Below are 13,839 nucleotides of genomic sequence, written 5' to 3' on the forward strand. Positions count from 1 at the left end.
AATTGATATTTCATATGGTTTTATGATAGATAAGCATTATATTCCCACTCATTATATTCGTAAATTTTGAGGTTTATCCTTCGCTTTTAAGATCATTGAATTTGATTTTTATATAAAATAGTTATATATTAGAAAATAATATGAGTTTATGTGATATTATTTTTCAGAAGATTTCATTCTATATGCCTATGAAAAGTACTCTCAAAACTAACTTTTTCCTAATTATAATTAAATCTAGAATATTGTATTATGCTTAGTATTATTTCATTTTTCTCATTCAATTTAGAATTTACAAATGTCAAAAAATTGAGAGTTGTCACTTTTGATGAATTTCTGTTTATTACAGATAAATATATAGCATGATATGTAAATAATAAAATAAAGTCGATTATCGTTCAAAATTCCAGATGGTTTTTTTCCCTCTCAAATAGAGATTTTGATAAAAAAATGAGTGTCGAAAGTGTTTCGGACGCTTCCGACTCTGATATTGATTTTACGAAGTCCCACGGAGGGGGGCTCTACAAAACTATGTCCGAAGAAGAAGATATCGAAAGCTATCGCATGGCAGACGAGAATGAAGAAGATTATGAAAAAATTAAAACAGATTATGAGCATCGAATACATTCAAATCCATTTCAAGCGTTTGATAAAGAGCTATTACCAAAATCCTGTTATACTGATATAAATCAAATGGTTCCTGAAGGTGTTCATATTCATCTTAACACTTTAACTCGATTAATTCCAGGCAAGCCTCAAAACAGAAAGTTCATTCACACTTGGGAAGATCTAAGCGTGGTAAATACAGTCGAAGCTGTGCGAACTTTGCAAGGATTTTTCCCATCACAATATTTTAAACATGCAAAATGGAGTACACAGACTTCTCGGTCCCAGGTTGAGCTTAACTTCAGTTCGCCCATTAGGCATATATGTTTGCAGAACGGAAATAGCCTAAGAATTTTCCATTATATTGGTCTTGGATTTCCACCACCTGAAAATGGAAAAATCTGTATCAAAGACAATGGGTTTTCCCCTGATGATTGGAAATCCATGCAAGAAATACGTCAATATATACCAACTCACATTCATTTTATTTTTGATTGCGACAAAGCTGCTTCTTTGCAGGAAGCATTGATTACAAAGAATAGCAAATACGAAAAAACATACCACACGCAGAATATAAGCGCTATGTTCGCTTGTGGAGCTACAGATTATTTACACATACCGGAAACATTACCACAAGATATATTTACATGCATATTACTCGATCCAGAACGCTCTATCCGTTCCCTCATGAAAATTAACGATAACGTTAGCGATGCAACTTTAAAATCATTAATAAGTATTTTTACGGAAGCAATTGCAAGAGATTCTCTCGATACATCGACATTCATGACATACTTTATAGAACCTCCCCTTTTAAGTGCATTATGGAAGAATTTTATCTTATCTCAAAGATTAATGAAACAATTCGGAATAACTGTGCATTCGATTCCAAAAATACCTGATTGCTCGGAACACCATCTCTGGCAACAGTTCGAATACGCGTTAAGATGCAAACCTGACTGTCAATTATCAACAATAACAGATTTACACAGATCTCAATTCCTAACAGTAGAAAAAACATCGAAAACAATCAGAGCGTTTATTTCTACACTTATAAAGAACGATGATTTATACGAAACGATTATTGTTGATATCGCCAAATTTATGAAGCGTTCTCCGGCCATGTGCTCAAAGATGGCACTGTATTTAGAGTCTAAATACATTGCCCAACACTATATTACTCAAGAAAGATCAATAAATGGTTCTAGAGCTTGGAACGTCGTAATTAGTGGTATTCTTCTTGCAGAACCTGGTAACACTAAGCCTATTGCAAACAGTCTTGAAGCTACAAAGGTCATGGAGTTGATAAAAAGCCCAGAAACTGATGATATCTGTAAAAGATATTTAATTTCATCGGTTGTAGTGCTCGGAGATGGCCAAACGCATTTTATTGGCCTTTTAGGTACTGATTGTAATGTCCACATGTACTTTCCATGCATACTTAACATTGATACATCACCTGAAACGAGATTACTCTATTGTACATTGGTCCAAGCAATTCTCGCTCGTTCCCAAGCCAAACCTACAGAGAGTGGAAAGGCAGGAATCCACAGACTCGGCCAACTTTTGCTTCAGGAAGAATCCGCTCTATTCAGAGCTGTCGGAGTTTGCATTTTGGCATCATTAATGTATCACAATGCCACAGGATTTAACGCTGACCTCCTCAAGCTTGCTCTTCCTGCAGTTTTGGACGGATCATATCGGGTCAGATTGCCTTTGATAGCAATGATCCACAGATACATCGAACTTGGTGGAACAGTCGGCGGAAGCGGTACAGCAGACGTCTCAAAAATACTTAACGGCGAAGTTGACGATGCAGCCGAATATCTTAGCGACATTGTATCATTTTTGATCCATGATCCATACGATGATGCTAGAGCAAAAGCTTTGGATCTTCAAACAGCAACTAAAAACGAAGAATCAATTGGAGATGAAAAATTAAGGGAAGAAGTGGCCACGTTACAGCAAACCGTTCACTGCAGTTTGTTTAGTGAAGGATACGAGAAGAAAGGAAAGACAATAATAAGGTATACCGATGATATCGTTTGTGGAGGAAATTTGGAGCTTCTTGAGACACTTCCTAGCTTCGGAGGAGGTGCCATCACTGCTTTAAACTTTTCCTTGGACCACGATGGTATTATTTGTGGATCTGCCGGTGGAAATGTTGTATGGGGGGAAAATTCATGGCGTCCAGCGCCATCCGCCATTACAGATAGCGTCCACATAGGTGGAAATGTCATTGCTGTATGTTCTTCACCAGGAATTGTCACTATTCTTAAGCGTGGACATGGAAAACCAGTTGATTGTTTCCAAGCCGGCATGGAAGGTGACAGAGGAGCCAGGACACAAATTTTCACATCCAAAACAAATCCTTCTGATGCATTTATAAGCACAGGAGCCACAGAAGTCGTATGATGGGATATTTCTGCACTAAGACCGGTCCAAATGATCAGATTGCCTTCGCAAATATCAAACGCTGCTAGAAGTGATAATGAACTCGTTGTTGCTTTGAGAGATAATTCAATTATTTGTTATGATACAAGACAACCAACAAATGAGTACACAGTAATCAAGCAGCCATCAGGAGGAAGGCAGATCATACGCGTAGGATATCACAAAGGCGATTTATACTACGCAAGCGAAGGAGGACCATGCGTTTTCGTTAAAAACGGAAGAGTTATCGATGTTTGGTCGAGAGCAAGTGATATGATGTTACATCCAACGCTAAATTTAGGTGTTGTCGTTGGAGGAGAAATCAACTTAGTTGATTCGAGTGGAAAGAAGATTGGAGCAATGTCTGGAAGCCAGAGAGGTTGTAAATGCTGTTTCGATGGTGAAAGACCTCTTGCTGCTATTGGTAATGTTGATGGAACTGTTTCAATCTGGAGATTACCAAATAATATTAATTGTTTATAGAAATAAAGATTGTAATATAATACTTAAATGTATGTCTTTTGAATTAAAATGTATGACAAATATTACTTTCAAATTCGTAATCAAATTCACTCAATATTATGAATTGTTGCTAATTCTCATTATGTGATGCTGATTAGGATGTTTTATTGCAAAGTGTCTACTAAGTAAGTCAAATTTAATTTCTCTTATCGCATATCTCGACATTGTGAAATGATGTCCTATGTTTTTAAAAGGGGAGTAATTAAAACTATCACTTATTAGAGTTATTAGCATTATATAAGTCTTTTATCCATATCATCATGTTAAATAATGTTTATTGCAAATTCATTAATATCAATCGATAAATGACAAGAACTAACTTAATTAATCTCATAAATATTTGTATTCAATAGGTGGTACTTGATGTTTAAGCAGAAATAGCTTTTTTTAATCCAAAATTCCATATTATCATGTGTAAATGAAGATTTAAATCAGTAAAATTGCAATTTGTGCCAATTTAAAGTATTATCTGGATTTTGAAAGATTTTTAGTTAAAATAATTCATATCACATGTCAGTGAGAAAAATACGTTAGAATATCAAAGGGATGGAGATTGGACAGTTACGCGATCTTATCGAACGTATTCCAAACCAAGGCTGCAACATCTCACAGATTGAGGCACACAGAATCGAGTGCTCTCTTAGAATGTTGCAAAATTCAACAAAATCCGAGGCTATGTATTTCTTGGGCAAGATTCTTGCAATCAACAAAGATTATTACATTGCATTTTCAACAGATTACAATTACTACTACCCAACAAACTTCTATTGCTCACAGGATGCTACATCCTGGAACACTTTACCACGTGTTGAAGATGCTCTCCTTCAGGAGGCAATCCAGATTACATTGCCATTAACAGGAAAGCTTATCAACGAATTCACAACAAAATCAGGACGTCACGTCAGCGAAGAGCAGAGACTTTCTTCAATCGTTTTTGATCTTCTCGAGCACTGCATTCTTTTCCCAAGAGGCTATCTTTGCGAGACATCTCTAGAATACGTCCTCTTGAACCCAATGTGGTCCGGAATTCCAATCAAAGATTGCAGCGATCTCTCCAACTTCAGACACTGGACACCACGTGCAAAGCCACTCACACCACTCGAAAAGGCTTTCTCAAACCCAGCTTTAGATTTTACAGAACCACTTGAAGATCTCAAGGGATGGCGTATTGTCGAAACAAACGATACAAATGAAGTTCAACTTCGTTCAATTGTCTTGCCAGGCTTCATCTTCTCACTTTGCGATACTGAATTTGCCAACTGCTACTTTGGAAACGGTATTTACGAAGGAAATCTCTTCAAAGAGCCAGATCAGCATACATACGCTATGATCAAACCAGGTTACGAAGAGTACTGGGGCAAGGTTATCGACAGAATTATTCAGGAAGGACTTGAAATTGTCCAAATGAAATCCTTCAAGATGGATATGGATTTCACTTCCAAATTCTATGCAGAGCACGTCGGAAAAGATTTCTTCCCAACACTCTCAGGCTACATGACATCTGATACTGTTGTCGGAATTGAACTTTCTGGACCAAACGCTATCGCTAAATGGCGTGAAATTATTGGCCCAACAAAGAAAGAAGTCGCCGTCGAACAGGCACCAAACTCACTCCGCGCACTTTACGCTCGTTCAACAACAGAGAACCTCTGCCATGGTTCAGATTCACCAGAATCAGCTGCTAGAGAACTTGGCCTCGTTTTCGGTTCTCAATAAAAATGTCATGTGAAAAGAGTGACATGTAAACTAAAGATCTAACATTTGTAATTTATTTTACTACTTTTTGATTCAAAACCATACATTCTTTCGCTGTACAGATGTGTATTCAGCATAATGTTTTTATTTTTAATTATAAAAAAAAAATCATTTTAAAATTAGAAATATTTGAAAGAAGATTATTCACTCCCAAACTTTGATATCATTGACTCAGAGTTTCCTGGGAAAATCTAGTCCTCTATGTGGGACAATGATTACTTAATGCTTAAAAATTTGAAATTCTCAGACAAAATATCAAATACAACGGGCGGAAAATGTCTTTAACTTAACCTAATTCTTGTTTACAATATGAAATATAGATCCCTATCTTCTTTCAAAAGAAATTAATTTTCAATACAAATTGGAACAAGGAAATCTAAATCGTCAAACCAAAAAGTTATATCTTTTTCTGGAATATTGTTGAATAAATCGTCATCCATCACATTTTTATAATGAGGATTCTCTTTGAAATCGTCATGAATTCTAAATTTATATTTTTCCCATAACTTTTTGTTTTCAGAACGCAACCACTGAAGAAGATCATTATAACGTACACAAATCTCTTTCCCTGCAATCAGAAGCTTTTGTGCGTAATGTTTTGGAAAATATCGATAAAATTTTATCCAGATTATATTTTTACTGCATGCTTGTGAAAAACTCTTGAGGTTCTTATAAGTTCCATGACAACAATATATAAAATCTCTAGATAATTGTGTAAACTCTTCTTGCGTTATACCTTTAAGATCAAGAAAATTTAGTATTCCTTTATAGAAGTCCATGAATATTTTAAAGTATTGATAAATATCTAAATTGGAAACATTGAATTTGATATTTTTAAGATCTTGTTGGATTTTGACTAATTTTCCGGCAATTTCATTGGCATCATCAGCATCGAAGCCATAACTAAAAAGAATGGAATAATATAGCTTATCACTAAGTCTAGATTTTTCTGAAATACGACGAGGTAAGCCGCAGAGCATGAAAAAATAAAAATTGAATATAAATTTTAAAATTGAATCCAAGCCATGTCAGAACGATACGTAAACTTAATGGTCTTTGATTGGGTTTATTTTGTCTTATATTATGCTATTAGCCCATTTTGAAGGTGGTTGCATGTTCCAATAAATTATGGATTGCAAATTTAGAAGCGTAGTATAAGCTTGCAAAATTAAAACTAGAATTTTATAGATAGATTTTCTGGAAGTTACTTTATTTCATTCCATTTAAGGGATCTCATGAATGGATATTTGATTGATATGTTATATATGGTTTGTTTCTGAATATGAATAAAATGTAATATATTTCACTAATTATGATATCAAACTTTAATTGATATTGATAGATTTTAGTGTATTTGGAAAAGTATTGTAGACTCTATATAAAACAAAAGGAATGGAAGAAATTTAAATGGCATAATTGTTTTTTTAAGCTCCGAAACTTCTTACCTTTTCCCAAATTTGTAGCCCTAATTCCACCAAAATGTTTTATTAAAAATGTGATCATTAGAAAATTATATTTCAAATATATTCCTGAAGATATGATTTGGAATACATTTAAGGCATATAAAATAGCTTTATGACTGGTTATCTGTATATGTGTACTATCATTATACCGACCACACTGCGAATTGAAATCAAAGATTTGTAAAAATTGCAGTTTTTCGATAAATTGCCCAATAATTTTGGATTAATATCCATAACAAAATACTACCAGAATATTAAAACTTGAAAATATATTTGAATGAATGGTCGGCCATTCACAAAAAAAAATTTACACAAGATTTTTATAATGAGTGAGAACAACGCAGTTCTTGCAGCCCTTGCCAAGCAAGATGGTCTCAACTCCCTCGAGCTTGCTCAACAACTCGGCATCGCTCACGACAAGCTTTACGCTATCATCCTTTCTCTTCAAGCTCTCAACTTAATCACATTCGAGAACAAGACAGAGCAGAAGAACGAAGCAACTGCTGAAGGCAAGTTCTATGCCCAAAATGGTACACCAGAGTTCAAGTTCGCAAAGTTTGTTTCAGAAAACCCAGGCAAGAACGCTAAGGAACTCACAGCCGAATTCACAGCTGCCTTAGAGAAGATCTATCCAGCTCCACTCCCAGTCAAGGCCCAGTCCATGGCAGCCCCATGCTTCGGCAAGGCCAAACAAGCCGGCTACATCAAAGTCGATGGTGGCAACGTCGTTCCAGCCGATATCTCAAAAGACAAGGTCCAAGAACTCCTTGCTGACTTCGAAGCAGGCAAGCAGATCAACAACAAGGATGTTACAGATCTTACGAAGCGTGGTCTTATCGCCAAGGTCAACGTCAACTATTTCATCCTCCACAAAGGTGATAAATTCGTTGACTCCATGGACAAGGTCAAGAAGGCTGTTGCCGAGCTTACAGAAGATATGGTCAAGTCAGGCGAATGGCAGAACGTTGATTTCGCTCCACTCAACTTCGAAGCACAAGGCACAAAGATCCCATGCGGCCACGAGCATCCACTTCTCAAAGTTCGTGCAGAATTCCGTAACATCTTCTTCCAGATGGGCTTCGAAGAAATGGACACATCCAAGTGGGTTGAGAACTCATTCTGGAACTTCGACTCTCTCTTCCAGGGCCAGCAGCATCCATGCCGTGATATGCACGATACTTTCTTTCTTTCAAACCCAGAGTTCGCACAGCCAATCCCAGACCACGACTACTTCCTCCGCGTCAAGGATATGCACGTCAACGGTGGCAACGGCTCAATCGGTCTCCGCTACGACTTCTCTGAGCAGATTCCACTCACAAACATCATGAGAACACATACAACAGCAGTTTCATCAAGAACACTCAAGATGCTCGCTGACGAGTTCAAGGCAACAGGAGAACTCCGCCCACGCAAGTTCTTCTCAATCGATAGAGTTTACAGAAACGAAACACTTGATGCTACACACCTTGCTGAATTCCACCAGGTCGAAGGCTTCATCATTGACAAGAACCTTTCCCTTGGCGACCTCATGCGTAACATCAGAGAATTCTTCTCTCGTATCGGCCTCAACGACATCTCCTTCAAGCCAGCTTACAACCCATACACAGAGCCATCAATGGAAATCTTCGCTTACCACCCAGGTCTCGGCAGAGAAATCGAAATCGGTAACTCTGGTATGTTCAGACCAGAAATGCTCGAATCAATGGGAATTCCAAAGGAGTACACAGTCATCGCTTGGGGATTCGGCCTCGAAAGACCAACAATGATCGAATACAAGATCGATGAAATCAGAAAACTCGAAGGACCAAACGTTTCACTCGACCTCATCGAGAACGTTCCAATGTGCCGCCTTACATTCTAAACATATCCTTCTTCTTCTCATCAAAAATTTATTTTTTTTTTAATTTTTATTATTAAATTGTAAAAAAAATTGTTTTCACGAATAAAATCAGGGCTAAAAACTTAATTGATTATTTGTTATTTCTTTTCGAAAGCCGAAGAGAAGAATCTTCTGATGAAAGAATACTTTTTCGCACCATGTGAAATAAGAAATTCAGCCATTTCTTTATGATTCTCATCAACTGCAATATTAAGAGCGGTTTTTCCATCATTATCTTTTTCATTGATATTTGCACCATGTGAAAGAAGAAGTTCGGCTGTTTCTTTACTATTATTTTCTGCTGCGTAATGAAGAGCTGTTTGCCCATTTTTATCTTTTTCATTGATATTTGCACCATGTGAAAGAAGAAATTCAGCGTTTTCTTTATGTTTACAAAATGTTGCAATATGAAGAGCGGTTTGTCCGTCATTATCTTTTTCATTGATATTTGCACCATGTGAAAGAAGAAGTTCGGCTGTTTCTTTACTATTATTTTCTGCTGCGTAATGAAGAGCTGTTTGCCCATTTTTATCTTTTTCATTGATATTTGCACCATATGAAAGAAGAAGTTCGACTGTTTCTTTACGTTTACAAAATGCTGCAGCATGAAGAGCGGTTTGCCCATTTTTATTTTTCTCATTGATATTTGCACCATGCGAAATAAGAAGTTTGACTATTTCTTTACGATTATTCCATGCTGCATAATGAAGAGCTGTTTCTCCATTTTTGTCTTTTTCATTGATATTTATACCATGTGAAATAAGAAGTTCGACTGCTTCTTTATTATTTCTACAGTATGTTGCAGAATGAAGCGCGGTTTTTTCTTGATTATTTTTTTCATTGATATTTGCTCCATGCGATATAAGAAGTTCAGCTGTTTCTTTATTATTATTTTCTGCTGCTCTGTGAAGAGCTGTTTCTCCATTTTTATCTTTTTCATTGATATTTATACCATGCAAAATAAGGAGTTCGGCCATTTCTTTGCGACTATTATTGCATGCTGCAAAATGAAGAGCGGTTTGCCCATCATTATCTTTTTCATTGATATTTGCACCATGTGAAATAAGGAGCTCTGTCGTTTCTTTACTATTATCATAATTTGTTGTATATTGAAGAACAGTTTTTCCATTATTATCTTTTGCATTGATATTTGCACCATGTGAAATAAGAAGTTCGGCTGTCTCTTTACTATTATATTTTGCTGCAAAATGAAGAGCGGTTTCTCCATATTTATTTTTCTCATTGATATTTGCACCATGTGAAATAAGAAGTTTGATTGTTTCTTTACAATTATTTTCTGCTGCAATAAGAAGAATGGTTTCTAGTGGGCCATTTAGTTCATTGGCATTTGCACCATGTGATATAAGAAATTCGACCATTTCTGTATTATTATCACGTGCTGCAATATGAAGAGCAGATTGTCTATCTTCGAGTTTATTGATATTTGCACCTTGTGAAAGAAAATATTCAGAAAGTGATAGAATATTGAATGTTGCGGAATAAATAAAACATTTGTTAAAATCATTAGTTTGATCGAAATAAACTAAAAAGGCTTCAAGATTTTTGCATTTTCCACATTCTTGTAAATCGATTTTTAGATAATATTCATTCATCAAAAATGTAACAAAATCAATGTTGTGTGAAATAATTGCATATTCCATGAAATAACTATTTGGTGTTTGATATTTCAAACATTCACTCATGATCCCTGGATTTCTTCCTAAAAAAGAAAATATTAGACATACATAAGTTATTTCTGAGTTAAATTTCGTTCTTAAGAACTTGAAACAATCAACTGCTCCGTGGTAACAACATAACTCAAGCAATGAATATTCTCTGGAAAAATATGGATATAATCTGCTTTTTAGTGTTTGATCTTTATCAAATCCATCTCTTTCGGTGAAAGAAATAAATTTTTCTTTGTCATTATACATAATTGCTCTGTAAATTGTATCTTCAGAAGAAATATCAAGATTTACTGGATTAATTTCTGCGAAATTAGCAGATTTGTTTAATTTAATTCCATATTCTTTGTAAAACAAGAAGGTTGAAATATGATTAACATTGCTGGCATCTTTGACTTGATAATCATCAGATATGAGTTTGGCAAGAAATAAATATGACTTTGTAAAGCGATTATTATACGGAATGATATCTAAAATATCTCTTATAATATTTTGAGGAAGATATTTCCTTGAATCAATCAATTCTGTTTTGATCATTTTGTAAATAGAGTTTAAATCTTCTACATTTTCCGTTTTCAGCTGATACAACGCAATGTATGCATCGATGTAGTATTTGTACTTACTTCGGAGTTCACTGTATTTATTTTGTTGAATGTTTGATCAGACATGAAAAAAAAATTATATACAATTAAAAATATCTTTGAAATTCATTAGGATAAAAAATTATGTGCTAAGTATATGGAGAAGAATGATCTCAAACATTTCAGATTAAATTGATGAAAAATGATTAAGCCCAAATATACGAAATTAAGGATCTCGTTTAGAAAATGGTACACCAGAGTTCAAGTTCGCAAAGTTTGTTTCAGAAAACCCAGGCAAGAACGCTAAGGAACTCACAGCCGAATTCACAGCTGCCTTAGAGAAGATCTATCCAGCTCCACTCCCAGTCAAGGCCCAGTCCATGGCAGCCCCATGCTTCGGCAAGGCCAAACAAGCCGGCTACATCAAAGTCGATGGTGGCAACGTCGTTCCAGCCGATATCTCAAAAGACAAGGTCCAAGAACTCCTTGCTGACTTCGAAGCAGGCAAGCAGATCAACAACAAGGATGTTACAGATCTTACGAAGCGTGGTCTTATCGCCAAGGTCAACGTCAACTATTTCATCCTCCACAAAGGTGATAAATTCGTTGACTCCATGGACAAGGTCAAGAAGGCTGTTGCCGAGCTTACAGAAGATATGGTCAAGTCAGGCGAATGGCAGAACGTTGATTTCGCTCCACTCAACTTCGAAGCACAAGGCACAAAGATCCCATGCGGCCACGAGCATCCACTTCTCAAAGTTCGTGCAGAATTCCGTAACATCTTCTTCCAGATGGGCTTCGAAAAAATGGACACATCCAAGTGGGTTGAGAACTCATTCTGGAACTTCGACTCTCTCTTCCAGGGCCAGCAGCATCCATGCCGTGATATGCACGATACTTTCTTTCAAACCCAGAGTTCGCACAGCCAATCCCAGACCACGACTACTTCCTCCGCGTCAAGGATATGCACGTCAACGGTGGCAACGGCTCAATCGGTCTCCGCTACGACTTCTCTGAGCAGATTCCACTCACAAACATCATGAGAACACATACAACAGCAGTTTCATCAAGAACACTCAAGATGCTCGCTGACGAGTTCAAGGCAACAGGAGAACTCCGCCTACGCAAGTTCTTCTCAATCGATAGAGTTTACAGAAACGAAACACTTGATGCTACACACCTTGCTGAATTCCACCAGGTCGAAGGCTTCATCATTGACAAGAACCTTTCCCTTGGCGACCTCATGCGTAACATTAGAGAATTCTTCTCTCGTATCGGCCTCAACGACATCTCCTTCAAGCCAGCTTACAACCCATACACAGAGCCATCAATGGAAATCTTCGCTTACCACCCAGGTCTCGGCAGAGAAATCGAAATCGGTAACTCTGGTATGTTCAGACCAGAAATGCTCGAATCAATGGGAATTCCAAAGGAGTACACAGTCATCGCTTGGGGATTCGGCCTCGAAAGACCAACAATGATCGAATACAAGATCGATGAAATCAGAAAACTCGAAGGACCAAACGTTTCACTCGACCTCATCGAGAACGTTCCAATGTGCCGCCTTACATTCTAAACATATCCTTCTTCTTCTCATCAAAAATTTATTTTTTTTTTAATTTTTATTATTAAATTGTAAAAAAAAATTGTTTTCACGAATAAAATCAGGGCTAAAAACTTAATTGATTATTTGTTATTTCTTTTCGAAAGCCGAAGAGAAGAATCTTCTGATGAAAGAATACTTTTTCGCACCATGTGAAATAAGAAATTCAGCCATTTCTTTATGATTCTCATCAACTGCAATATTAAGAGCGGTTTTTCCATCATTATCTTTTTCATTGATATTTGCACCATGTGAAAGAAGAAGTTCGGCTGTTTCTTTACTATTATTTTCTGCTGCGTAATGAAGAGCTGTTTGCCCATTTTTATCTTTTTCATTGATATTTGCACCATGTGAAAGAAGAAATTCAGCGTTTTCTTTATGTTTACAAAATGTTGCAATATGAAGAGCGGTTTGTCCGTCATTATCTTTTTCATTGATATTTGCACCATGCGAAATAAGAAGTTCGGCTGTTTCTTTACTATTATTTTCTGCTGCGTAATGAAGAGCTGTTTGCCCATTTTTATCTTTTTCATTGATATTTGCACCATATGAAAGAAGAAGTTCGACTGTTTCTTTACGTTTACAAAATGCTGCAGCATGAAGAGCGGTTTGCCCATTTTTATTTTTCTCATTGATATTTGCACCATGCGAAATAAGAAGTTTGACTATTTTTTACGATTATTCCATGCTGCATAATGAAGAGCTGTTTCTCCATTTTTGTCTTTTTCATTGATATTTATACCATGTGAAATAAGAAGTTCGACTGCTTCTTTATTATTTCTACAGTATGTTGCAGAATGAAGCGCGGTTTTTTCTTGATTATTTTTTTCATTGATATTTGCTCCATGCGATATAAGAAGTTCAGCTGTTTCTTTATTATTATTTTCTGCTGCTCTGTGAAGAGCTGTTTCTCCATTTTATCTTTTTCATTGATATTTATACCATGCAAAATAAGGAGTTCGGCCATTTCTTTGCGACTATTATTGCATGCTGCAAAATGAAGAGCGGTTTGCCCATCATTATCTTTTTCATTGATATTTGCACCATGTGAAATAAGGAGCTCTGTCGTTTCTTTACTATTATCATAATTTGTTGTATATTGAAGAACAGTTTTTCCATTATTATCTTTTGCATTGATATTTGCACCATGTGAAATAAGAAGTTCGGCTGTCTCTTTACTATTATATTTTGCTGCAAAATGAAGAGCGGTTTCTCCATATTTATTTTTCTCATTGATATTTGCACCATGTGAAATAAGAAGTTTGATTGTTTCTTTACAATTATTTTCTGCTGCAAGAAGAATGGTTTCTAGTGG

General features: G+C 36.1%; 7 protein-coding genes across 7 annotated transcripts, besides 1 other annotated feature; 5 read left to right on the forward strand and 2 right to left on the reverse strand.

The window, feature by feature from the left end:
- Positions 1-306: 306 nt before the first annotated feature.
- Positions 307-343: a mobile genetic element.
- A 104-nt stretch (positions 344-447) lies between these two features.
- On the forward strand, positions 448-3,018 carry TVAGG3_0543170 (TOR signaling; the record flags this gene model as incomplete). Its single annotated transcript, XM_001580473.1, has 1 exon — positions 448-3,018. The coding sequence occupies one exon, from the start codon at positions 448-450 to the stop codon at positions 3,016-3,018; it is 2,571 nt and encodes an 856-aa protein (XP_001580523.1).
- A 30-nt stretch (positions 3,019-3,048) lies between these two features.
- Positions 3,049-3,519, forward strand: TVAGG3_0543180 (NHL repeat family; the record flags this gene model as incomplete). The annotated part of the gene is made up of 1 exon (XM_001580472.1): positions 3,049-3,519. One exon carries the CDS (start codon positions 3,049-3,051, stop codon positions 3,517-3,519), a length of 471 nt encoding a protein of 156 aa, XP_001580522.1.
- A 220-nt stretch (positions 3,520-3,739) lies between these two features.
- TVAGG3_0543190 (nucleoside diphosphate kinase family) lies at positions 3,740-5,619 on the forward strand (the record flags this gene model as incomplete). The annotated part of the gene is made up of 1 exon (XM_001580471.2): positions 4,105-5,274. The coding sequence occupies one exon, from the start codon at positions 4,105-4,107 to the stop codon at positions 5,272-5,274; it is 1,170 nt and encodes a 389-aa protein (XP_001580521.1).
- Positions 5,620-5,657: 38 nt separating this feature from the next.
- On the reverse strand, positions 5,658-6,293 carry TVAGG3_0543200 (uncharacterized protein; the record flags this gene model as incomplete). The annotated part of the gene is made up of 1 exon (XM_001580470.1): positions 5,658-6,293. One exon carries the CDS (start codon positions 6,291-6,293, stop codon positions 5,658-5,660), a length of 636 nt encoding a protein of 211 aa, XP_001580520.1.
- Positions 6,294-7,101: 808 nt separating this feature from the next.
- TVAGG3_0543210 (phenylalanyl-tRNA synthetase family) lies at positions 7,102-8,637 on the forward strand (the record flags this gene model as incomplete). The annotated part of the gene is made up of 1 exon (XM_001580469.2): positions 7,102-8,637. The coding sequence occupies one exon, from the start codon at positions 7,102-7,104 to the stop codon at positions 8,635-8,637; it is 1,536 nt and encodes a 511-aa protein (XP_001580519.1).
- A 116-nt stretch (positions 8,638-8,753) lies between these two features.
- Positions 8,754-10,877, reverse strand: TVAGG3_0543220 (cyclin-dependent kinase inhibitor 2C-related family; the record flags this gene model as incomplete). The annotated part of the gene is made up of 1 exon (XM_001580468.2): positions 8,754-10,877. The coding sequence occupies one exon, from the start codon at positions 10,875-10,877 to the stop codon at positions 8,754-8,756; it is 2,124 nt and encodes a 707-aa protein (XP_001580518.2).
- A 305-nt stretch (positions 10,878-11,182) lies between these two features.
- TVAGG3_0543230 (phenylalanyl-tRNA aminoacylation) lies at positions 11,183-12,512 on the forward strand (the record flags this gene model as incomplete). The annotated part of the gene is made up of 1 exon (XM_051237961.1): positions 11,536-11,964. The coding sequence occupies one exon, from the start codon at positions 11,536-11,538 to the stop codon at positions 11,962-11,964; it is 429 nt and encodes a 142-aa protein (XP_051095785.1).
- Between the last annotated feature and the right edge of the window lie 1,327 nt (positions 12,513-13,839).

The sequence above is a fragment of the Trichomonas vaginalis genome, chromosome II (genome assembly GCF_026262505.1).
Source record: "Trichomonas vaginalis G3 chromosome II, whole genome shotgun sequence".
NCBI lineage: Eukaryota > Parabasalia > Trichomonadida > Trichomonadidae > Trichomonas > Trichomonas vaginalis.